Below are 25,213 nucleotides of genomic sequence, written 5' to 3'. Positions count from 1 at the left end.
ATTAGAAAGATGTCTACTCCAAGAATCTGAAGACTTTCTCAATCTTAATAGGTGGATGAGAATAATTTGTTCTAAGTGCCATGAAACAGGTGTGACAAAGTGCTTAGAGCTTGGTCAGACATTAAAATGCTAGGGTTCTCAGTTGCATCCCAAGGCCATTACCAGTCATCTCAATTTTTGTTCTACCATTAGACTTTAATGACTGAGAAAATGAGGCTGATGAGAATGAGGCAACTCTGCCTCACTTAAATTCAATTCACTTACAATTCACTCACATCATTTATGATATCATTAGCCCTTTTTTCAAGATGATGAACAAACAAGAACTATGTTCAGGGAACTGTGCAAAATGCTTTATAAATATTATTTCATTTGATCTTCACAACAACCCTGGGAAGTAGATACTACTTTATCCCCATTTTACAGTTGAGAAAACTGAGGCAAACAGAGATTTAGTGGCTTGCCCAATAGTAAATATCTGAGCCTGGATTTGAATTTCTGTCTTTTGAACTCCATCCCCATATTCTATTTATTTTGCCTGACACCTGTCTGCCATAACTAGTCTAATTAACTGCTATAGTTAGTGGGAGAAGGCTAGAGAAGCACTCTAGAGAATTTTAGCAAAGACCTTTAGAGATAATCTCCTTACTTTTGTCACTAAACCCAAACCAAAAGAGTGACTTAAAAAAGGAAATTCCAAGTCTCTTAAGATCGAGGATTTAGAGATTCAGAGATTGTAGTTTGAGATGTCATCTAGACCAACTTCTTTGCTTTTTTTAGGATGAGGGAATTGAGACCCAGAGAATTTATTTATCCAAGGTCACATAGACAGGAAGGGATAGAAAATCCTTTTCACCCTTTCCACTGCTCCTCAATGTGTAAGCACTGTAGAGTAAAATGTGGTGTCTAATGGAAACCAGAAACTTACTTTGGCTTTTAAAGTCCTTCATAACCTGACCCACCTCCCTTTCTCTCCACCTTTCCAGTCTTTTTACACTTCACACCCTTCCCATATAATCTGTGATTCAGCGACGAGGCTGGTTTCCTTGCTATTTCTGGAACAAACCATCTCCCAACTCTAGGCATTTTTATTGGCAATCACACACAGCTGGAGCTCTGTTCCTCTCCTTCCTAGTTTCTCTAACTTCTAACAAGTCTTAACTAAAATCCTACCACCTTCAAGAATTCTTTCCTAATCTCCCTTAATGCTAGTTCCTCCCTTACATGATTATCCCCAATTTATCCTGTTGATATATTATTTTTACATTATCATTTATGAATAGTCTGTCCTCCCCACCCCACCCCTATCCTGGAAATGTAGTCTATTTCTATAGGTATATGGTGTTTTCTTTATAAAGAGAATATTTCCACCCCATGGATTTAGGTGCAGCCTGTTTGATCTTTTATACTAACCAAATAGTTTGTTTCTTTTCTTTTCTTTTTTAGATTTAAATGTAGATCCATTGGCAGTATTTAAAAATTCTGAATCTATTTTCTGAAGCATGGCAAGTCATACTTAGTGGCCAAATAATTTAATATGTTTTCAAAGGCAGTGAAGACAGGTAGTTAATGAACTAAAAATTAGTAGTCAAAGATTATAGACACAGGATGTCTATAGGTATAGAACTGGAAGGGATCTTAGAAGTCAACTAGTGCAATCACCTAGTTTTATTGAAATGGAAATGGAGACCTAGATATTAAGTGACTTGCTGAAGATCACATAATAGAAGATGGTAGAACTAATACTCCTTCTCTAGGGAAGTCCACTCTTTTTCAAGCAAGGAAATTCTCCCCATTGAAATGACCATGTCTTTCAGTTCCTGTCAGATCTATGTTGTTTTATTACTGTCTAGACCTGAATTTTCCAGGACAGGAGTCTTTTTTTAAAATAGTATTTTATTTCCAAATACATGCAAAGATAGTTTTTAACATTCACCTTTGCAAAATCTTATGATCCAAATATTTCTCCCTTCCTACCCCCCTCATGACAGCAAGCAATCTGATATAGCTTAAACATGTACAATTGTTCTAAACATATTTCCACATTTATCATGAGGCACAAAAACAATCAGATCAAAAAAGAAAAAAATCACAAAAGAGAAAGAAAAAAAAAAGCACCAAGCAAACGACAATCACAAAAGTTGAAATTACTAGACTTCGATTCATATTCAGTTTCTATAGTCCTCTCTCTGGAGGCAGGTGGCTCTCTCTATCACAAGTCTATTGGAATTACTTTGAATCACCTCATTGTTGAAAAGACCAAGTCTCTTGTTGTTACTATATACAGTATTTTCATGGTTCTGCTCATTTCACTCAGCATCAGTTCATATAAGTCTTTCCAGGCTTTTCTGAAATCAGCCTGTTTATTATTTCTTATAGAATAATAATATTCCATTACATACCTTACTCAGTCATTTCCCAACTGATGGACATTCACTCAATTTCCAGTCAGGATGGGATTCTTAACAAATCATTTTGGCTTATGAAAAAGTTTTTGAGGTGAGAATATACTGGTGAAATCAAAGGTAAGTGTTAGAAGTGACTGAGAGTTAGGCGTAGAATGAATATTGAGAAGAATAAAGGGGTCTAGTAACAATAAAAACCTGATGCAAAAGGAAGCAAAACACTTGATTATGGAGCATAAGAAGGAAATTATGTTTTGAAAATTTTATTTCAATTGAGGAAAGAAAAATGAGTATTACTGAGCCATAAACAGAGTACATTTCTTTACATATAACCAGGGAATCAGATAAATCAAGTTAAAAAGCATTTATTAAACATTAGGCAATACTAAGTGCTAGAGATACAAAGAAAAGCAAAAATAATCTGCCATCAAGAGGCTCACAAGGGGAGTCAATGTGGAAACAACTATGTCCAAACAAGATAGGAACAAGATTAATTGGAGGTAATTCAGAGAAAATGGGGAAAATTTTAATGGGAAAAAATGGGGGAAAGATTTGTACTTCAAGTGAGACTTCAGCTGAGATTTGAAGGAAAGTCAGAGGTGGTGAGTAGGGGAAAAGGAAAGCACTTTCAAGATATAGTCTGTTAAAAGAAGTTCTGTGATTGGTTTGAGGATCACAGCACAGTTGCTCATAGGCATGGATGACTTGACAGGGCCTCTCACCTGTGAGCAGGTTGCTCATGTGGCTGGATTGGCTTTCCTCCCATTGGCAGATTCCAAGCATACACAAAACCTACAAGCTGCTTCTCTGAATGATTAAGAATTGCCTACTGTTCATGCGCTGATCATGCTTGCAAAAATGTCTATCAACAAGGCTGTATGGCATAATAAACTGGAGCTCTTTTCACACTCAAAAAAAAAAAAAAGTTCTGTTACTCACAGAGGTGAGTGTAAATGCTAGACCTACATAACTAAATTTAGAGTTTGTAACTGGGTTGCCAGAGAAACTTTCCTGTTTGAAAGAAAACAGTCCCTGGAGTCTTTAACAGACAGCAGAAAGGACAGACATAACTTTTTATCCTTAGTTCTGATAGAAAAAAAACTTAGGCAAAATAACCTTTATTTAAAAAAGGATAGAAGGGAGTAGGATATAATACTGATCAATCAAACAAATAGTTTAGCCTATCTTTCTGAAACCCAAAGCCACTGCTAAATTAGAAAATCTCTTATCCCAAGAAGAGTTAGCATGAATTAGGTTTAGATTTAGGAAATAAACCCAAAGATAAGTTGATCAATACTAAATTATATATCAAATTTAGTGAAGAAAATTATTTTATATATCTATTTATATTTCTTTAAAGCTTACTCATAGTCTATTGCTTTGATATTTCTATATTATATATACTTCTGTGTATTTATGACTTCATTGATGTGGGCATTTCCTCTAGTAGTGTAGATTATAACTCATCCACACTTTCTTATCTTGTATAATTCTTGTCCATTACATCCCATAACTGCCCTCCACATGATCTACCTATAGTACTTGAGTCCTTGCTCTAGGTAAGTTAGCATTTCCTAGGTATTAGTGTTATTAGACATAACATATGTTATTAAAGATAATATTTGTTGTCTCTCCCTCTAAATACATAACTGAGAAGTTCCCAAAGACTATCCCAAAAATAAGGAAAATCTAAGTTCAAGTTCTACCAGCTATAGGACTTTTATATAGTACTTAACACATAGTAAATTTTTTTTGATTAGTTGATTAACATTTTGTTCTGTGCCCATCACGTTATTACTTGGCCCACCTGAAAGTTTGCCATGAAACAATTGGAAGGTCAATGAAAATGCTACCCAATATCTCAAATGCAAATTTAGTAACTCAATTTTCTGTCTTTTTCCTGTTCAATTTGTGCCCTGCTCACTAGCTATATAGATGGTCTGTTCAAGATACATATCCTAAAGATCCAATTCAATGAGCTGCCCATGAGATTATAGGTGAAAATCTCAGCAATATGTATTCTTCATTCTCATGGTTTTTCTTTTTTCCCCCTTTAAATTACATGCAAAGGCAATTCTTAACATTCATTTTTAATATAAAATTTTGAGTTCCAAATTTTTCTCCCACTACAATGGGAAGCAATTTGATGTAGGTTATATATGTGCAATCACATAAAATATATTTCTATATTAGTCATGTTGTAAAGAAGAAACAGCTAAAAGAGGGGAAAAAAAGCAAAAAATAAAGTGAAAATAGTGTGCTTTGATCTGCATTCAAACTTCATCAATTGTTTCTTTGGATATGGATAGTATTTTCCATCATGAGTCTTTTGGAATTGTCTTGGATCACTGTATTGCTGAGAAGAGCTAATTCTATCATAGTTGCTCATCACACAATATTGCTATTATTGAATACAATGTTCTCCTGGTTTTGCTTACTTCCATGAGTTTTTAAATAAGGATTACTAAGTTACTTTTTTTCTGTATCCTTGTGAAAAGATCATATAGTGTTTGAGGCTTAATTCAATGCAATTCAATAGAGAATATTTACATGCAAGGCCCTGATAATTTAGGACTTAGAAATTCAAAGACAAAATGAAACAGTTGCCACCCTTCCTGAGCTTATTTCTTATTTGTGACATGTATATAGATAAATGTATCCAGGATTTTTCCTAAAACAAAGTCCCATCATTTTGACAACAGCATTCTTCTGATGAAGCTGTATTGATTGTGAGACAGAATAAAATAGCCAGCATTTTATATTTTAAGGTCTGTGAAATGTTTTACATATATTATAGCCCTTAATCCTCACATCAACTATTTGAGGTAAGGATATTATTGTTCCCATTTTATAAATGAGGAAACTGAGGCTGAGGGAAGCTGTGACTTGACCAAGCTCATAGATCAAGTCACAAAATTACAAGTCAAGATTAGAATTCAGGTTTTCCTGCAACTTCAAAATTCTTGCAATTAATATATTGCTGCATTTAGTTACCTAAGAATATCATAATCTTGAATAATTAAAGTTGTGGGTCACTGGAGAGGTGCATGGTTGACATAAGGAAGCTATTTTAGTTGCCAAGAATTATGCAAGAAGAGGTGAGTGTTAAAAACTATCTTTGTATGTATTTGGAAAAATGAAATAGTATCAAAAAATTTTAGAAAGAATTATGCAAGTTAAATGGTGTTGAGGCTGTATTCTACTAATTCTACTAATTAGCTAGCTAGTAGATAGTGATTAATAAAATACTTATAGTATTCTACTATAGAGAGTTATGAACAGAGAAGAAAGTGAACCAGTAATGCAGTGAAAATGTTAAGAGAACCAGTGCTCCACTGGTAGCCATTCAGTGTCAAGTATAAGATTGCCTATAAGATGGTGGTTGGATCTTACAGAATAATATAGATGAGGGTCAAACACAATGAAACAACATAAGTGGTTTGCCATATGTTTTTAAGTAAGACAAGTCTTTATTTAAAAACCACTCTTAGGATAAGAATGACACAAAAGCAGGCCTGAAGATTTGGCTAATGGCCATGGTTTGCCTATTACTTTGATGAATAACAGGATAGTAGATTTAGGCCAGGGAAAGAAAAACTTGCCTTCCAATGTCACCAAACTCTCCCAAGCTCTATTTTTTTAGAGGTCTTGGAGAAGATTATTGTGATCCCAACTCCTGAGGCCTTCCACAAGTCATCTTTGGGATTATAAGTCATAGTGCCTAAGTTATCATTTGGAAACATCTGTATTGGTATCTGATTGAAGTCCTTATTTCCAGAAAAACACTGCAGTTGTTTTCTCAAGACCAGTATGTATCCACTGCACGGAACTTGTTTAATTAAATTAATCCCCCACCACATCTTCCCTTCAGCCTGTACAAATCCCCATGGTCATAAATCCCAGAGTCTATAAAAACAGCATGAAAGGACAAAAACAAATCAAGGCTATTGGAAAGCTTTCTATTTGAGGGAAAGGGGTTGGTGGTTCATGAGGGAGAGGGACTTATTGTCCTAGTAGACAGGAACTACCTAATCATTAAACAAAATCCTGATTTGATTTGTCAACATTCCTTGTCCTTGATCTTTCTAGCAATAATAATAGCTAGTTATTTATAGTCCAACCTTTTCATTTTTACAGAAGAAAAAATTAGAAGCTTGAAATATCTAGGAATTTGCCCAGAGTTACCAAAATAGATAAGCCATCCAACCAGGATTTGAACCCCCGACTCCAAATCCAATGCTATTTATTCTACATCACAAAATCCCTTCACAGTGCATTACCACACTTTGGTACATCATGAAGACACATGAGGATCTCATGTCCTGGTTTTCTTCACCCTCGAAGTGTCTGATTGCCAGTCACATTTCTGGCTTCAAATGCTTACATACCCAGTCTAGTCTTCCAAAGCCAAAAGCCCAAAAGTTCTTCTGAAGGCCAATATACAAATTAAATAAGATCATCAAGATTAAAAAAAATGCCTTCAACTGATATCACCACATTTGTGGTTAATCCAACAAATGGGAAAATGTGGCCATAGCTTCCAAAGCATATTTCCTGAAGCCACTGAATTTAATAATCTCTGGGTCTGGACAGAGTATTTTTTCTTGGGTTCATCTTCAAAGTGGAGACAGTGACCTAAATGACTCCAAGAGCAATCATCATCTCTCCTTTTCCAGTTAGTTGAACAGAGTGAGCTTCAAATGACTAGACATGGATGAGTATCTCAGAGTTGAATTGCATTATTTTCCTTACCTTTACCCTACACTTCTTCCATACTTCTCTATTATTGTCAAAAGCTCAACCACCCTTCCAAATGCCTAGTTTTGTAATCTTAGTATCATCTTCAACTCCTCACTTTCATGAGTGATTATCTAAATTTATCTTGTATATAGCCTAGTTTTTCACATGTTATCTCTCCCATTAGACTGACTGAGCTTCTTGAAAAGAGACAGTGCTTGGCACATAATGGACTCTTTATGAATAGTTGCTGACTTGACTAGCCTACTATTCAGAGCCAAAAGACTCAAAAAAAGAAAAATGCAACAAATCCAAGTAAATAGGAAATAGGAAGTATAAGAAATGAGTTTATAAGTGATAGATCCAAATTTGAGGTGCAGAAGGTGATTTATCTGTGAGAACAAGCTTAAGAAAAAAGCCATAGAAGGAAAGACATGGAGCATAGGCAACTTGTGATTTGGATTCTACAAAAAGAGAGCCTGAGCCAATATCCTCAATTGGCTGTGTGGACTTCTCAAATTAGCACTTGATGAGATATGAGGGTTAGGGTTTTTTGAAAAATATTTTCCCCAATTACATGTAAAAACAATTTTCACCATCCATTTCTTAAAATTTCAAATTATAAATTCTCTCCTCCCTCCCTGTCTCCCTCTCTGATATGGGAATAAAATTGATAAACATAATTCCATACTAATAAGTATATTTTTATATTAATCTGAACAAAAAAACCCTACTGAAAAATAAAGTGAAAAATAGCATCCTTTAATCTGCATTTAGTCTTTCTAATTAGATGTTTATTGTGATTTGGGAACTTTCCCTTGGACTGTTGCATGAGAAGAATAGAATATTATTAACTCCATTTATATATGTGGAAACTGAGGCTTAGAAACATGAAATGACTAGCCTGATTCAGAATTTGAACACTTGATTCAAATCTATGACCCTTTCCATTATATCACAAGACCTCTCATTTATGAAGCAGATAAATTTCTCTTTATTATATTGAACAAAAAGCTCCATGAATGTATTCTGATTTCCCCCAGGCTCTAATGAGGAAATCAATGGCAAATTCAATTCTCTTCTATGAGTCAAACCATCTTCTGAGCTTGGAAAGAGCATTACAAAAAGAGTTTGTTGAATGGAAAGAATGAATCAGTGATGAACTGATGATATCTTTGACCTTTATTACCCTTTAATAATGCTCCTAAGTTTCAATCTCATAAATATATTATCCTCCCAAAAATATATTCCTGTAAATGCATTCTTATAGCTTTGTGGATTTTTTTTTTTTGGTTTTTGTTTTTCTAAGGAAAGAGACAGAGCTTATCAGCACTTTGTGAGCTCTTAGCAAGTGATGACACCAAATAATAATGATAATTTATGTTAATAATCCAGTTCCCTTTGGTGATTTGTATTTTCTAGCATTTTCTTCTAGCATTTCCATTTATCATTTTCCCCTCAGCTATTTATTAGGGAAAATAAACAGAGGAAGAGACAGTTTCAGAATTTATTTTGGTAATAATCACTAATGTTAATATAGTACTTTGAAGTTTCCAGAGCACTTTTTATCATTTCTTTGGAGGTTCATAATCCTATAATAGGAGAACTACAGGTGTTATTATCCCCATGTTACAGATGAGGAAACTGAAGCTAAGAGAAGTTAAATTACTTGTCTCTGGCATTTATTGCCTTGACATAATTAAAAAGTCAGAAGTGGGATTTAAACCTAGGTTTTCATGTCAAGTCATTAAGTATTTCTTAAGCTTTTACTATGTGCCAAAAACTCCTTAAGGCTTAAGGAATACAAATACAAGCAGAAAGATCATAATTATCCTCAAGAAGCTTACTTATTTTTTAAAGACTATTGGGGTTATGACTTGCCTCATCATAATTTGAACTCAACTCCTCCTGACTCCAGGGCCTGTACTCTATCCCCTGTACCGTCTAGCTGCCCCAGGAACTTAAATGCTTCTTCTTCTTTTTTTTAATAATAGTTTTTATTTACCATATATATGCATGGGTAATTTTACAACATTGACAGTTGCCAAACCTTTTGTTCTAATTTTTCCCCTCCTTCTCCCCTCCCCCCCATGGCAGGTTGACCGATACATGTTAAATATGTTAGAGTATAAATTAAATACAATATATGTATACATGTCCAAACAGTTGTACAATTAGCCTGTGAAGGAAATCCAAAATGCAGGCGGACAAAATTAGAAGGATTGGGAATTCTATGTAGGGGTTCATAGTCATCTCCCAGAGTTCTTTCGCTGGATGTAACTAGTTCAGTTCATTACTGCTCTATTGGAACTGATTTGGTTCATCTCATTATTGAAAATGGCCACATCCATCAGAATTGATCATCATATAGTGTTGTTGTTGAAATATACAACAATTTCCTGGTCTTGCTCATTTCACTCAGCATCAGTTCATGTAAGTCTCTCCAGGTCTCTCTGAAATCATCCTGTTGGTAATTTCTTACAGAACAATAATATTCCATAACATTCATATATTATAATTTACTCAACCATTCTCCAATTGATGGGCATCCACTCAGTTTCCAGTTTCTTTGGGATATAAGCCCAGTAGTAGCACTGCTGGATCAAAGGGTATGCACAGTTTGATAACTTTTTGAGCATAGTTCCAAATCATTCTCCAGAATGGCTGGATGTATTCACAATGGATGTCCTTTTTTAAATGGCTGTTCTGAAGGGAACCACTCAATCAGAGGGAGAGGCCATAATACAAAGATGCTTTCAATGTGTGAAGTCCATAGGTATAGTGAACTTCTAGGGTAAAGAAGTTCCTGAAATATTATGGAGAAAATCCTGGAGACTCAGGAGTATAACTCAGAGAGGAATGAAAAAATAATTATGACTCCACTTCAAGCATACCAACTAATGCACTACATTTATTCCCAATACATATTTGTCAAAGCATTGTATCATGATGGGTTAGTATCAGGTCAGCAATCAAGGATCTCTAATTCTTGGATCTGTCATTAGTTATATGTATCATTTAATTGCCCTCTGCCTAACTTTCCTTGCTATAAAATATGAAAGATCCATGGTGGGGATCAGGGGATTAGGAGGTCAGAAAAATCAGTTAGAGGTGATAGACAAGATTTTTAAATTTGTGCTTTTAAAATTATAAAAGAACTGTATCTATGCTGTTGTTTTTGTACTGTACCTAACAAGACGTTCTATTAAAAAAAAAAAAACAGTAGGTATTTAAAAAGTGTTTGTTGGTGGAGGTGATTTAAAATGCTGAAGAACTGTTAATTAGATTGTTTTGTACTTTGAGATCCCAGAAGATAAAGCTATGTCTGGGTCACCATATAGTCATCTTCTAATGGCTTGACCTTGTGTTTCAGTTCAGGATCTATGTGAAATGCAGGACCATGCCTGTGAGCAGATATGTGTAAATGTTCCCGGATCCTATGTGTGCCAATGCTATAATGGTTACACCCTCGCTGAAGATGGGAAGAAATGTGTCAGTGAGTATTGATGCTAAACTGGAGTATTATGGAAGAATCAGGTGACCGGGAGGGAGAAGAGGGAACCAAAGTGAGAAGGCATATATGTGGAGTTACTTCTGCTTAGCTTTAAGCCCCACTCTATGCTCCATCAAGTTTTTCATCACAGACAAGAATGAAAAGTATCTCAAAAGCCTTTCCTCTGGAGTGAAATTGGCCTAATCTTCCTGGATGGCCTTCATAGCCCAAGATACCAAAAACAGAAGAGCATAGAACCTTTTAAAGTGAAAATAAACCGAGGTTTTAAATTCTTCTCATGTTCATTCTGAAATGACTAGAAAATATAGTCACAATTGGATCTGGTAAAAAGGAGACCCTTGAAAAGAGATTTTTCAGTAAATTGTTGGTTAGACTAGATGGCCTTTGAAGTCTTTTTCAGTTCTTGAGATTTGTGAATCTGTGGGTGGAATCTGGATGGGCTCTAAGCAACAGATTGAGGAGAATCCTGATTACAGAGATGGGGAATGAGAGAGGGAGGGGTATGTGATTAATTAAGCTTGAAACAAAGTTCTGGGGAAACCTAAGAAAAGGCATATTAATATGGGAATATATGCAGGTATTGCCAAATTTGGAATGTCATAGAATAAGCAACTTCTTGTGTACAGGGCATAGTTTCAGTTAATTTTTTAGAGGTTCTCTTTGCAATTTATTGTTGTGATTTGACATTCAGTTGGCACATGGTAATCAAGAGATAACAGTGACATGATTGCCCAGGAAGCAGCTAAATTAGCCAAGTTAGCTAATAAACCAAACTTAGTCATTGTTGTTTTCTCATAAATAAATAAGACTACCTGTCATCTTTCCCAGATGTTTGTCCCAAGCAGGGAATGAGTGAGAGTGGATTATGGAAGAGTAAAAAAGGGCCTCAGAGATCATCAGGTTGAATCCATACATTCATAGAAATACTCTTTACAATATTTCAAAGAATGGTCACCCATCCAAACTCCCTACCAATAAGTTGCAGTCATAGGTTATTTAACTATCTTCTGAAGTAGTCTTCTCCATTTTTAGACAACTCTATTAGGAATTTTGTCCTTAGTTTAGGCTTGAGTTCATCTCTACGACTTCTACCCACTGCTCCTAGAACTGTCTTCTGGGGCTGAATTAACCAAAGCTAATTCAATTCAGCTCAATTCAGTAATTTAGCATTAAATGCTCATTACATGTAAGGCACTGGGGAAACACAAAGACAAAATGACAAGCAGTCCTTGCTTTCAGGGGGCTTACATTCTGTATATCTCTCTTCTATATATTCCCCTTCAATTGAAGAGACTTATCATTTCACCTCTTCTCAAAATTAAATATTCCTAGTGCCTCAACCAATTTTTATCATATAGTTTAAAATCAATCAGCCAGGACACAAGCATTTATTAAGAACCTGTTACATGCTAAGAACTATGCTATCATCATCTTGGTCATTCTTTTTTTGCACTTAATATTTTATTTTTTCTAATTACATGTAAGATAGTTTTAAACAATAATTTTTGTAAGATTGTGAATTCCAAATTTTTCTCCCTCCTATTTTTCTCTTCACTTCCCAAGATAGAAGGCAATCTGATATAGGCTGTACATGTACAATCATGTTAGTGATGTTGTGAAAGATGATTCAGAACAAAAGAGAAAAAGTATGAGAAAGAAAAAAAACTGATTTTTAAAAAGTGAAAATAGCATACTTTGAGCTGTATTCAGACACTATAGTTCTCTCTCTGGATGTGGTCAGCATTTTCCATCACAAGCCCCTTGGTTCATTGCATTACTGAGAAGAGGTAAGTCTATCAAAGTTTATCATTACACAATGTTACTGTTACAGTGTACAATGTTCTTATGGTTCTGCTTACTTCACTAAGCATCAGTTCTTGTAAGTCTTTCCAGGTTTTTCTAGGTGACTTGTCTAGGATCACACAGCTAGTAAATTTCTGAGCTGGAATTTGAGTCCAGAACCCTGACTCCCAAACACCATGCTTTTAATTTTCAATTATCTATAAAGCAGTTTTTAATACTCCCCAGTCTAAAAATGATCCTTTCTGAAATGAGAGTTAAGTAGCAAAATGAGTATTTAAATACTTTTACATTTCTCCATCATCTTTTGTCATCTTCCTTTCCCCCTTATAAGCAAGTAACAGTTTAAAGTCTTCTTCAACTTTCCTCTTAATTCCAGTATAAACTTTTTAAAAGTCCTTTGGGTTGTCATTAAGATTTATTTCTAGCCTCATATTATTCTGAGTTCTAGAATTACTGGTTCTTATGAATTCTTCCTGTTATCAATCCTTACTGTCATTTCTTTCTTGAGACTCAGTTCCTTATATTTCCATTTTCGTTTGATTCTCTTTCCCCCTACCCCCACCAAAACAATTTGTATTTGCATCATATGAATTTTATTCTTGTGAACATCTCATCTCTCTTGCACTAATCTTCCCTATGTGTTTTTATGCCTGTCTTTTTTTTAAACAATTTAAAGTCCTCTATCTCCAGATATAGGCTTTGGGTCAGACTAATTCAGGCTCTTCCCTCCTCATCTATTGTAAACTCTCAAATGGCACAGTCCTTTCCTTCCGAGGCTCCAATCTTTTTTGTTTTGGCATCACTTGAGTGAAAAATGACTCAGGGAACTTCCACCACCATCCATCATGAGCCAGAAAGTTCCTTTTCAATTCAAAAAGCATTTATTGTATTACTTGTATTTATTGTATTCCAAAAAGCATAATGTATTCCTGGCATCGTGCTAGGCACTGGGAATACTGAGAAGCATATAACACCATCCCTACTGACAAGAAAATAATAGTCCAGGTAAAGGTAAATAACAATATATGATACATGTGTTGAGTACCAAAGGAATGGTAGAGGCAATAATGATAAGGAGATCTCTCTCTCAAGTCTCTTCTAATTCTAAGGAGGTATGAGTCTGTGAGTTCAGAAGAGGGAAATCTCAGCAGCTGAGCAAAGTGGGATAGAAAAGAAAAGGCAGGGAATTCTGTACTAGCTATATGATCTAAGCAAGTGCCTGAAGGCAGAATGTTCATGGTGTGTTTGGGGAAACAATGAGTATATCAATTTGGCTGAATAAGAGGGCTCACATACAAGAATGAAAAAGGGGGAGTGAAAGTTGGAGAGGAAAGAAGCCAGATTGTGGATCCTTTGAAAGCAAGCTTGAAGTTTCTGAGCATTTTCCTATAGATAATACTAGGGTCATATACCTCAGAGGCTATTTAGTTCAACCTAATTTTTACTGATAATAAAAATGATATCCAAAGAAGCTAAGTTACTTGCCCAAAGTCACACAGCTAAGGGTCAGAGGCAGGATTTGAACCCAGGTCTTTTACCATGTGGCCGGTCTTTTCATTGTATCGTACTGATTTCTGAGTCTGGGGGAGAAGGAAGTGATAGATATGTATAAAGTATTGTTTTAGAGATATTAATTTGGCAATAGACTAGATTGAACAAAGAAGAGATTAGCATCAAGAAGATCCATAAGGAGACTTAGAGTGGTTAAGGTGTCAGATGATGAGGTCCTTGATGAAGTGATCTTCACAGAAATGGAAAGGAATTAGAATTCTGACAGAAGAATTGGTGACATATTTGATGTATAAGGGAAGGGGAAAAGGAAGTGCTAAGGATTATTTCAAGATCTTGAGCCTTGGTAGCTATTAATAGCCACACTGACCCAGATGAAGAAGAACTGCTCTGGAGAGAAAAACAATGAATTCACTTTAGACAAATAGAATTCAGGATAATAGCAGGACATCAGTAAATAGAGCTGCCCAACATATATGTGAAGAAGCAGAATCAAAGGTCAGGAGAGCAATCATGGCTTTGGAAGCTATTCTTTTCAAGGTGGCTGTTGAAGCTATGAGAGTGGATCATGATGAGTCAGTTACATTGATATCAGACTCTTAAAATTTACAAAATGCTCTCTTCCCAATTCAGTAAACTGCAAGGCTTAATCAGCATAGTTTACCTTTAAGCTCAAAATTTTCTAAAATTGAACTGATCATCTTCTTCCCTAAATCTACCTCTCCCTCAAATTTTACTATTTCTGAGGAACACATCTTTACTTTCCTAGTAATCCATATATAATACATATTGCCAGAGTCATCTTTGATCTTTCCCTTCCCTTACTTGCCTATATCCAAGCAGTTGCTAAGAGCTGTTGGTCCTGCCTTGACAGCATCTCTCAATCTTCTTTCACTCATTTCTACCATCTTCTTCAGGCCCTCGTCACTTTATTGCCATAGACAGATTTTTCTAATGGATTAATGATCTATTTACTTTGAGAAAATCCCCTCCATATAGATCATAACATATCTATACCTGTCCATATTGTGAAACTCTCATTTATCCCCCCCCCTGCAAATTCACCATAGGAGTCTACTCATTTTCTATGAGATATAGTAGAACACTCTGTCTACCTATCATCTTTCACTCTCAACATGTGACCACTCCATCTTCTCTTTCTATTATTCAGTTCTAATGATATTTATTCTCATTTGAGAACAATTTGTTGAAACTTATCACAGCTTCAATACAATAATGTCTTAATGGATTTGTCTCATGGACACAACTCCCCTGCTCAAAACCATCATTGATTCCTTTTTGGTTCTAGGATACATAGTTGCTTCACCATTGTAGCCAAATCACACTATTAACCATTCCCTCAATTTAACATGCCATCTCTCACCACCTTGATCTCATGGGAACTAACTTTCATGCATGCAATGAACTCTCCCTTAATTTCTGCCTTTTTAGTTCCATTTAGTTCCATTAAGCTTTATATTATTGTTATTGTCAATTATAACAAAACTAGCTTTTATATAGTACTGTAAGATTTGCAAAGCACTTTACATATATTATCTCATTTGATCTTTACAACGATCACATGAGGTAAGTGCAATTATTATCCTGCTTTTACAGGTGAGCCAACTGAGGACTAGAAAGTTTAAGTGACCTCCCTATGACCACACAACTAAACAAGTGTCTGAGGTGGGGTTTGAATTCAGGGTTTTCACATCTAACATTCTGTCCATTATGTCACTTAGTGGCCTCCACTGTATCACCTTGTGCAGTAGTACTCAAACTTTTTAAATAGGGGGCCAGTTCACTGTCCCTCAGACTGTTGGAGGACTGGACTATAGTAGAAACAAAACCTCACACTCTGTCTCCGCTCCTCAGCCCATTTGACATAACCCTGCAGGCGGCATAACCGTCCTCAGCCCTCAGCATCTGGCCTGCAGGCCGTAGTTTGAGAATCCCTGACCTAGTGCCTTCAGTTCTTTCCTCAAAAAAAAAAAAAAAAAAAAAAAAAAATATATATATATATATATATATATATGTATGTGTGTGTGTGTGTGTGTGTTTATATACATTACACACACACACACACACACACACATTTTTCCTATTAGGAATTTAATAAACATTAACTCAAATCTTCTTAAAGAACAAAAAAAAGGAATGCTTACAAAACCATGAACTTTTTTTTAAGTGAATATTAAATTTAACAAGATAATCATGTAAGCCAGGTTTCAAGCCTGGAGCATTTTGTATAAGATTCTCCTGATAGACGGGGAAAATGATATTTAGAAACTGTGAGCCTGTGTGAGAGAGACTTTAAGAGCTTTGGAGAGGAAACAGTTTTCATTTTGTCTTAGAGAGACTGTGTCTTAGTTCTAGATTATCTTCTAATTCGAGAATTTGGAGCTCTCTCCTTCTCTCTCTCTTTTCCTCCCTCTCTCTCTCTCTCTCTCTCTCTCTCTCTCTCTCTCTCTCTCTCTCTCTCTCTCTCTCTCTCTCTCTCTCTCTCTCTCTCTCTCTCCTTCTCTCCTTTCTCTCTCTCCTTCTCTCCCTTTCTCCCTCTCTCCCCTTTCCTCCCTCCTTTCCTCTCTCTGTTTTTCTGGGTTTTTTGTCTCTGTGTTTATGTGTGTGTCTGACTATCTCTGAATGTCTATTTATCTTTCTGTGTCTTGTCTCTCTCATCTTGAAACGCAGATTACTGTTACAAAATTGCTCTATTTGTGTAATCTTTATTTTCTTTCTATTCTCTTTGGTGTGTATTTTACTGATCTTCCTCCCTCCCTTCTTCCCTTCCTTCTTTCCTCCCTCCTTCCCTCCCTTCCTTCCTTTTTTCCTTCCTTCCTTCTTTCCTTTTTTCCTTCCTTCCTTCTTTTAGTGTCTCTATTGCCACCCACCAACTTACCCTACTCCTATAGAAGCCCTCCCTTAAAATGAATATAGTAAAAGAAAACAAATTAATATATTGCATGTGCCATTCTACATTTTGAGCATCTCCTCTCTGCCAAGAGGAAAGTGACAGGTTTCATTATTAGTATTTTGAAGGAAAGTGACATGTTTCATTAGTAGTAGTCTGAAGTCATAGTTGATTAGAATTCTCTATTATTAAAAAGTTATTTTCCCCTACAGTATTGTGGTCTTTGTGCAAATAACTTGATTCTATTCATTTCCCTCTAAATCACTTCATACCAATCTTCCAAGATTTTTCTGAATTCTCCAGATTCATTGGTTCTTACAGCACAAAAATAATTCCTTTAATTCATTTTCCACAATTTATTTAATCATTCCTAATGTGACTGGTCTTTTACTTCCCAAATCCTCCTCAAGCATTTTGCTTAATCCCTTCTTTCTTCCTTTTACCCCCTACCTTGTATTATACTTAATACATTTGCATCTCTACTACCTCCAATACAATGTAAACTCATTAAAGGCATCAGCTAATTTCATTTTTACCTTTGAAATAACCTCCGAGCTTATCTCCCTACCTTCAGTTCCTTCCCTCTCTAAGCGTTCTCTCACATAGAAGCCAAAATGTTATTTCAAAAGTACAAGACTGATCATTTCATTGTTCGGCTCAATGGCTCTCTAGCTTCTAGGATAAATTATAAGCTGCATTGGCAGACATTTACCACAATCTAACTCCCTATACTTTCCCATACTTATTTTACATTATGACCTTCAACTCAAAATATTTCACATAAAGTCACCAAAATTAAACATTAGATTAGCTCCTGCCTTCATGCATATCTATAGGCCATTCTTGAATCCTAAAATATACTCCCTCCTCATCTCTACTTCTCAGAATTCTTGTCTTCCTTTGAGCCTCTTCTCAGGAGCTACTTTCTCCATGAGACCTTCCCTGCTCTCCTAGTTGTTAGAAATGGTCTCTCTTGTTCAATACAAATGGACACAATAGCTACAAATTATGTTACAGCTATCTATGTAGTTGTTATGTCCCCATAGTAAAATATAAGGTTCCTGAATAATTTTGTAACTTTGACTCTAGCACAGTATCTTGGATAGATTGGTCATTTATTAAATGTTTGTCAGATTAAATAAAAGGTTGAATAATAAAACAAGGAAGTTTATGGCCATTCAATCAAATTTGACATTCACCATGCTATAGCTCAGAATATAAAGACAAAAAACCTCCAAAACAATCCCTGTCTTCAAGGAGCTTATAGTCTATATTCTTTTTATCTTTGCTTTAGCTTCCCAATTAGAATGCTCTTTTAGGGTAGTAATTGTGTATTATTTTTCTTTTTTTGCAGTTCCCTTCTACTCCTACTAGAGTATCTGTATTCTTTCTACCATACATGTATGTATGTATATATATATGTATATATATGTATCTATATGTTTATATATGCACTATATACTATGCTATACATATATATTTCAAGATAACATACTGTAAAATAGATGCATTTGTAGTACTAGATAACATTCATATAATGCTTTATAGTTTACAAGGTATTTTACACATACAGTGTCTCATTTGAAGCTCACATAACCATGTGAGATAGGATCAGCCAATTCAATACCATGTGTACTTTTAGGTTGTTATTATAATATTGACATGTAAAAATAAACAACTCAAATATGAAATGGCCTAGCTTCTTTTAAAATATGATTTATTATTTTTTATATTATTTAATATTAATATTATTTTCTATAAATAGGTTTCTAGGGATGTATGAAATTGGATGGGAAAAGTACTACATCTTTCCCCCTCCCCCATTAACCTTTGATATTTTATATATTTTATTTTATGCATTTAAAACCATTATCTTAAGAACATCTAAGATTTCATCAGATCTTCAACTGGGGTCCATGACTTTAAGAAAAGGTTAAAAACTGCTGGAATAATATAACCAGCATCAACATGAAGCCTTTTTACTAAACTTGCCATTTCTGAATATAGCAATTTAGAGATTTGGGAGGAGATAAGCAAAACAAGATTATACAGATGTACATGAGTACAAACCCATTATATATCTGTGTGAATGTGTATGTTTGCATAGGAAGTCATTTATCTAATTTCTCTCAATAGCAGATTTGGCTTTTGATCTCTGGGTATTGCCAGATGTTAAGAATATGTGTCTTCCTCCTAAAAATAACCTGTTATTGCTCAATATATCCACATTGCAGACTATTCCATTGTGGAAAACCCTTGGAGTATAGCCAGATTTTAAATCAAGAGCTATAAATCTCTACTTTTCATTATATAGCACTTAAATACTCTTTATCTTTACAGACAGCTACTGGCTATTTGAGAAATTATTTCTTTCAAGTCAGTCAGAGACCAAAAATAGCAAGTATGGTTCCAGTCTCTGTGGGCTTATGACTCTGTAGTCAGAAGAGCTGGAATATAATAACTGAGAAATTAGACTCCTGGGTCCTGTGGGAAACACTATAAACTTCAAGAGAACATTATGTAAGAACTGATTTTTTTGGAACTAGAATGAGACTTGGGAAAATATAGTCATTGCTGAATTCTAGGTGAAGATTACTATGCACTTCCCTCCTCCCTGACCCTCTTTTCCCCACCCAGGCCTTAGTTACTTCTCTATTTTTATTTTTATTTTTTAGAATACCAGAGAATTTATTATTTTAGATAATTTTAATGAAGAAAACTCTCTTTTCCAATTAAAATTGGTAACTTCTTTGTAAGTTATAGTCATAGAGAATTGCTTGGAGAGCCAAAAAAAGGAGAGATTTGTTTAGGGTCTCATAGTATATGTCAAGGATGATATTTAAATGTATTTCTTCCTGCTTCTCTACCTACTATTGTTCTATCCTACCTTTGTACAACTCTGTTTTTAAGAGTATAATTTCTTCAATCAGATGAAGTTGTATAAGATACTCAAAATAATCTCCCCCACAAAAAAATTATGTTTGGATTTTATGTATTATTGATCCACTGGGTTTCAAAAGATCTTATTTTTCCTGTGATGGAATAGTATAGGTCTGCTACATGTCTTAGAATTCTAATACTGAGAGAATTAACAAGAGTAAGTACTTTCAAATATGGATGAAAGATAACTCAAAATCCTGTAACTTTTCAAAAAATGCTACAAAAGCAAGGTTTTTGATTCAGTTTTAAAATTTTTTTTCTGGTTCAAATTCTTTCTTAACCTCCCTCCCTATCCATTAAGAAAGCAAGAAAATGTGGATAGTCAATTTTTTAAAAATCATAAATTATCCATATCTTCTTCTCCTCCCACCCCAAATAAGCTTCAATTTGCTCTCAGTCCATTAGCTCTCTTTCTGTAATTGAATTACACATTTCATTATAACTTCTCAGCACTATGGTTGGTTTCAACTGTGTTGCTCAGAGTTGCTAAATCTTTCCAAGTTTGTCTTTACAGTATTGTTGTCATTATGCAAATTGTTCTAATACTTCTACTTACTTCACTTTGTATCAGTTCATACAAGTCTTCCTAAGTTTTCCAGAAAGCATCCCCTTCATAATTTCTTACAGCATTTCATCATAAATATAGACACACACATATACACACACTTACACATATAAAATAATTTGTTAAGTTATCCCCCTCACTGATGGGCCCCCCTCCTTAGTTACCAATTCTTCATCCCCATAAAAAAAAATCTACTATGAATATTTTCTGCATATATTTGTCCTTTTCCTTTTTCTTTGTCCTCTTTGGGGTGTAGATCTAGTGGCAGTGGTTATTGCCCTTCATTCTTGAAGAAGACCAAAATGGCATCACTATATTAAGAATTGAGTTAGTGTATGTAACTGTGACTGATCAGACCAATACGAGCCTGGAGTGTTCTGCCATAGATCAGACATAAATAGTCCATATGAACATTTTGGTTGGCTTCTTTAATTTTCTACATCTCATGCTTCTTTTGGGCTAATTCAATTCTTCTCTGATAAGGGCATGTTAGACGATTCTGTGTCAATGTCTCCCATGTCATATAATCAATTCTAAAGTTCTTAAAAAATATCTTGAGAGTGTCTTTCTTGATTGCACAATCAATGCAGCCTCCAAAGTCGAGATGCAACAAAATATGGATCAATTCTCTATTGCTTATGCTAATTTTGGTCTTACAACAAGAAGAAAGCACAGGTCCTCCACCAGCCATTCACCACATTATTCATATTCATATTCACATTATCCATTACTAGTGAAATTGTGAATTCTGTGAATAAATTCTCTTACCATCTCCAAGGATGTCCACATTGATTATGATATTGACCCATGTATTTCCAGAACTGTATTTCCAGCAATGATCATTGCTTTGGAGGCTCCGAAGGAAAGAGTGGGAGAGGAGAGGTATTAAACTGACTATCAAACTGAAGTTCTACAAAGCCATTGTGCTGACCTCATTGTTACATGCCTGTGAAACCTGGACAGTGTACTAGTGCCATGCCAAAAAATTGAATTGCTTCCATTTGAATTGTCTTAGGAAGATTCTGAAGGTCACCTGGCAGGATAAGATATCAGACGCTGAGGTCCTTTCTCAAACTAAACTGCCAAGCATTCCAACTCTGCTGCAGAGAACATAACTCCATTGGGCTGGCAACATTGTTTGAAATATATGCTTGCCAAAAAAATTATTTTACAAAAAACTCACACAGGGCAAGTGCTTACAAGATGATCATAGATCTAGTAAATACCAAGGCTCTAAGCCCTTTTGCTTCTAACTTTTTAAAGGTGTTCAAAAAAAAGCCCTGCATTCAAGTCCTGTCTCTTAACACTTACCACCTATGTAATCTTGGATAGGTCATTCTCTCAGTTCTCTCATCTATAAAATGGGGACAATTAATTTGGAGGATTGTTTAAAGGTCTTTCTATCTCAAAATTCTATGGTCTAAGAGAATTCAGGGACATAGCATTGGGAAGTGTTTATTATCTGCTTGCTCCTGCATTATCTTGCCTGTGGCAACTTCCCTACATGCCAATGAATTCAAGCCTTCATATAAACTTCAGTATATGTATCATAGATTAGCAACTCCATATCAAGATGTTACTTGGTATTCTCATTACTGGTTATAACCAAAATTTTTTTTAAAATTTCTATGGCATTTAAAAAATGAAAAGTTCAATTTTGTTAGGATTTGGTTCCTATCTTCATGTTTTTGTTATGGCCAAACTCTAGCAATTGGCTGATGTCCCATGATGAGAAGTACATTCAGAGATTAAGGCTGTGTGGATGTTCTGTTCTCAGCCTAATAGTTTGTTGACTGAACAAATGAATATTAGTACTTTTCATACGTAAAGAGTCTTAGAACATCAAGATTATGTTCTTCCAAAACCTATTAATTAGCCTGGTAGCAGAAGAGTAAACATTTGCCCTTTTGACTGTTTAACCATCATACTTATATAACTAGTTGATTAATATATCAAATACAGTATTATTTCTTTGGTAATTTGATATATTCGAAAAAGGATCCAGTGTCATGAGATCTCAGTTTGAATCCAAGCACTGACAATATCTGTGTAGTCACTTTTCTTAGTAGCTAGATATCATAGTAGCCAGAGGGCTGAACCTAGAGCCAGGAAAACCCAAGTTCAGATCAGATACTTAATATCTGTGTGACCTTGGGTAAGCCACTAAACTCTGTTTACCTCAATTTCCTGAAATGTCAAAGGGGAAATAATAATAGTAGCTACTTAAGATAACTGTATACATATGTATACATATATTGTGTTTAACATATACTTTAACATATTTAACATATACTGTACTACCTGCCATCTAAGGAAGGGGGTGGGGGAAGGAGGGGAAAAGTTGGAACAAAAGATTTTACAAGGGTCAATGTTGAAAAATTACCCATGCATATGTCTTGTAAATAAAAAGCTATAATAATAAAAAAAATAATAGTAGCTACTTCCCAAGATTGTGAGAATCAAATGAAATGACATTTGTAAAATGCTTAGTATAATGCCTGGTACATAGTTGGTGCTTACTAAATGCTTGTTCCTTTCTCTTCCCCCTCAATACAAAGAACTAAGTTAAATTTATAAGACTACAAGTCATTCCTCAATTAATAAAAGTTTTCAGATGAAGAAATCAAAGTTATCCTTAGGCATATGAAAAATGTGCTAAATCACTATTGATTATAGAAATGCACTTTAAAATAACTCTGAAGTACTATCTCATACCAATCAGATTGGCTAAAATAATAGAAAAGGAAAATGACAAATGTTGGAGGGGAAATTGAGACAACAATGTAACTGTTCGTGGAATTGTGAACTGGATAGCAATTTGGGACTATGACTAAAGGGCAATCAAACTGTGCATACCTGAAGATCCAGAAGTATTACTACTAGGTCTGCATCCCAGAGAGATCATTAAAAAGAATGTACACATGTACAGAAAAGACTTATAGCGTCTCTTTTTTTATGTTGGCAAAGAATTGGAAATTGAGGTAATGCTTATCAATTGGGGAATGGCTGAATAAGTTGTGGTATATAAATGAAATGGAATGCTATTGTGCTATAAGAAATGATAAGCAGGCAGATTTCAGAAAAACCTGGGAAAATTCATATGAACTGATGCAGAATACAGTGAGCAGAACCAAAAGAATGTTGTCAGCAACACTGTGCAATAATTAACTAAGACTTAAATCTTCTTAGCAATACAATGATCCTTTTTTCCCCCTTTTACTCTCTAAACTTTAGCATTCTCACATGTAAAATGGGTGTTATAATATTTACAACATCTGCCAAACAGTGTGACTGGAATGGTGCTTTGCTATGAAAACAATGTAAGACTGAGTTAGTTGTAAACAATATAAATACAAGTTATTGTGAGTCATAACATGAGTTATGTGCACAATATGAACATGTTAGAATTGTTTTGTTGTTATAGATGGTGCATATGCATTAGCTATCTTTTATTTCATTTTAAATTTAACTTTGAATATTTTTCTTTTCTCTATAGTTGTGGATTACTGTGCCTCAGAAAACCATGGTTGTGAACATGAGTGTGTAAATGCTGATAATTCCTATTTCTGCAAATGCCGTAAAGGGTTTGCTCTTAACCCAGATAAAAAAACATGCAACAGTAAGTTACAAAATGTGGCATTCTGATGATATTACATGACTTTCGGTTTTTGAAGTCTCTCAATACTAAATTAAATTTTGTTTATTCTGCAGAATTTTATTAACCTTTTCCTTTCCTATTATAACTTAGTGATCATTGTTTCTTAACCTTCTTGACAAGTTATCCAAATCTTTTCCAAGATTTATTCTTTGTAGAATCACATAGATCATTTTCCATAAAAGATCTACATTTAGAGGGGAGGATCCTACTTTCCTCCCAAATAAACCTTGAAATGTCATTTGGTGCTTTAAAAACTATATATTCACCATTTATTGGCAGATTTTTAAAAAAATCTTCATTGGAATTTTGTAAGATGGTTTATTAAACAATTCATGCACATAGGACCAAGAGCGTACCATGTTAAGAAAGCCTTATACAAGACAGGCATGATGGTGAATGTCTGTAATCCCTGCTACGAGGAAACCTGAGATTGATTAAACTCAGGAGTTCTAAGCAACAGTAGGGCTAATGTCAGTTTAGTACCCACACTAAATATGACACCAATATAGTTAATCCATCGGAAGGGGTCTATTGCAGGAGGCATCAAGTATATATAAAGTGGGCCAATACAACCTAGATCACAAATAGAGAAGGACAAATCGGCAGTATAATCAGCTCATAGTACAATTTGGGCAAGATAGAGAGACCTGGTGTCAAAGAAAAAAAAGAGGTAGAAAGAGAAGGAAAGAAGAAGGGAGAGAGGAAAAAAAAGAAGGAAGGAAGGGAATAGAGGAAGGAAAGTTAGAATGAGGGAGACAAAGAAGAAAGGAAAGGAAAGTCTGATATGCCAAAATGTAACCTTCAAAAAAAATCTAAATTAAGAAATGATCACACCCACTTTTCAAAATGAATTTCTTATTGTTTTTCATGTTGTAAATATAGGGTTCTTTTAGTACACACAAGTATTTGTTTACTTTCTTTACCAAAAGGCTTACAGCTCCCATATTAGGGCCCAACATCATTTGAAGATTAATTTTTAGCTGAAAATGATGCAGCTTTGAAACATAAATCAGTGAGAAAATGGGATTCAATTTATTTTTTAAAAGATGACTTTACAAAAATTTTTATAAACATTTATTACACAAACAAGGAATCCAATGCTTAGAAACACACATGCAACTAAAACAAACAAAAAAAGAATTCCAATATTTAACTTTTTTGATGTTTTTCA

General features: G+C 34.8%; 1 protein-coding gene across 2 annotated transcripts in view; it reads left to right on the top strand.

Annotated features, from left to right (window-relative positions):
* MATN2 (matrilin 2) overlaps positions 1–25,213 on the top strand; it is a 196,065-nt gene that overhangs the window by 111,718 nt on the left and 59,134 nt on the right. For both annotated transcript variants that reach the window (XM_074268809.1, XM_074268802.1), the window contains exons 5-6: positions 10,516–10,638; positions 23,881–24,003. In XM_074268809.1, coding sequence (XP_074124910.1) covers positions 10,516–10,638; positions 23,881–24,003 — 246 coding nt within the window. The remainder of the gene's footprint in view (positions 1–10,515; positions 10,639–23,880; positions 24,004–25,213) is intronic.

Source organism: Sminthopsis crassicaudata, chromosome 1, assembly GCF_048593235.1.
Source record: "Sminthopsis crassicaudata isolate SCR6 chromosome 1, ASM4859323v1, whole genome shotgun sequence".
In the NCBI taxonomy this organism is placed as follows: Eukaryota; Metazoa; Chordata; class Mammalia; order Dasyuromorphia; family Dasyuridae; genus Sminthopsis; species Sminthopsis crassicaudata.
Note: the sequence above shows the minus strand (reverse complement) of the source record. Positions and strands in the feature narration are given on the sequence as shown.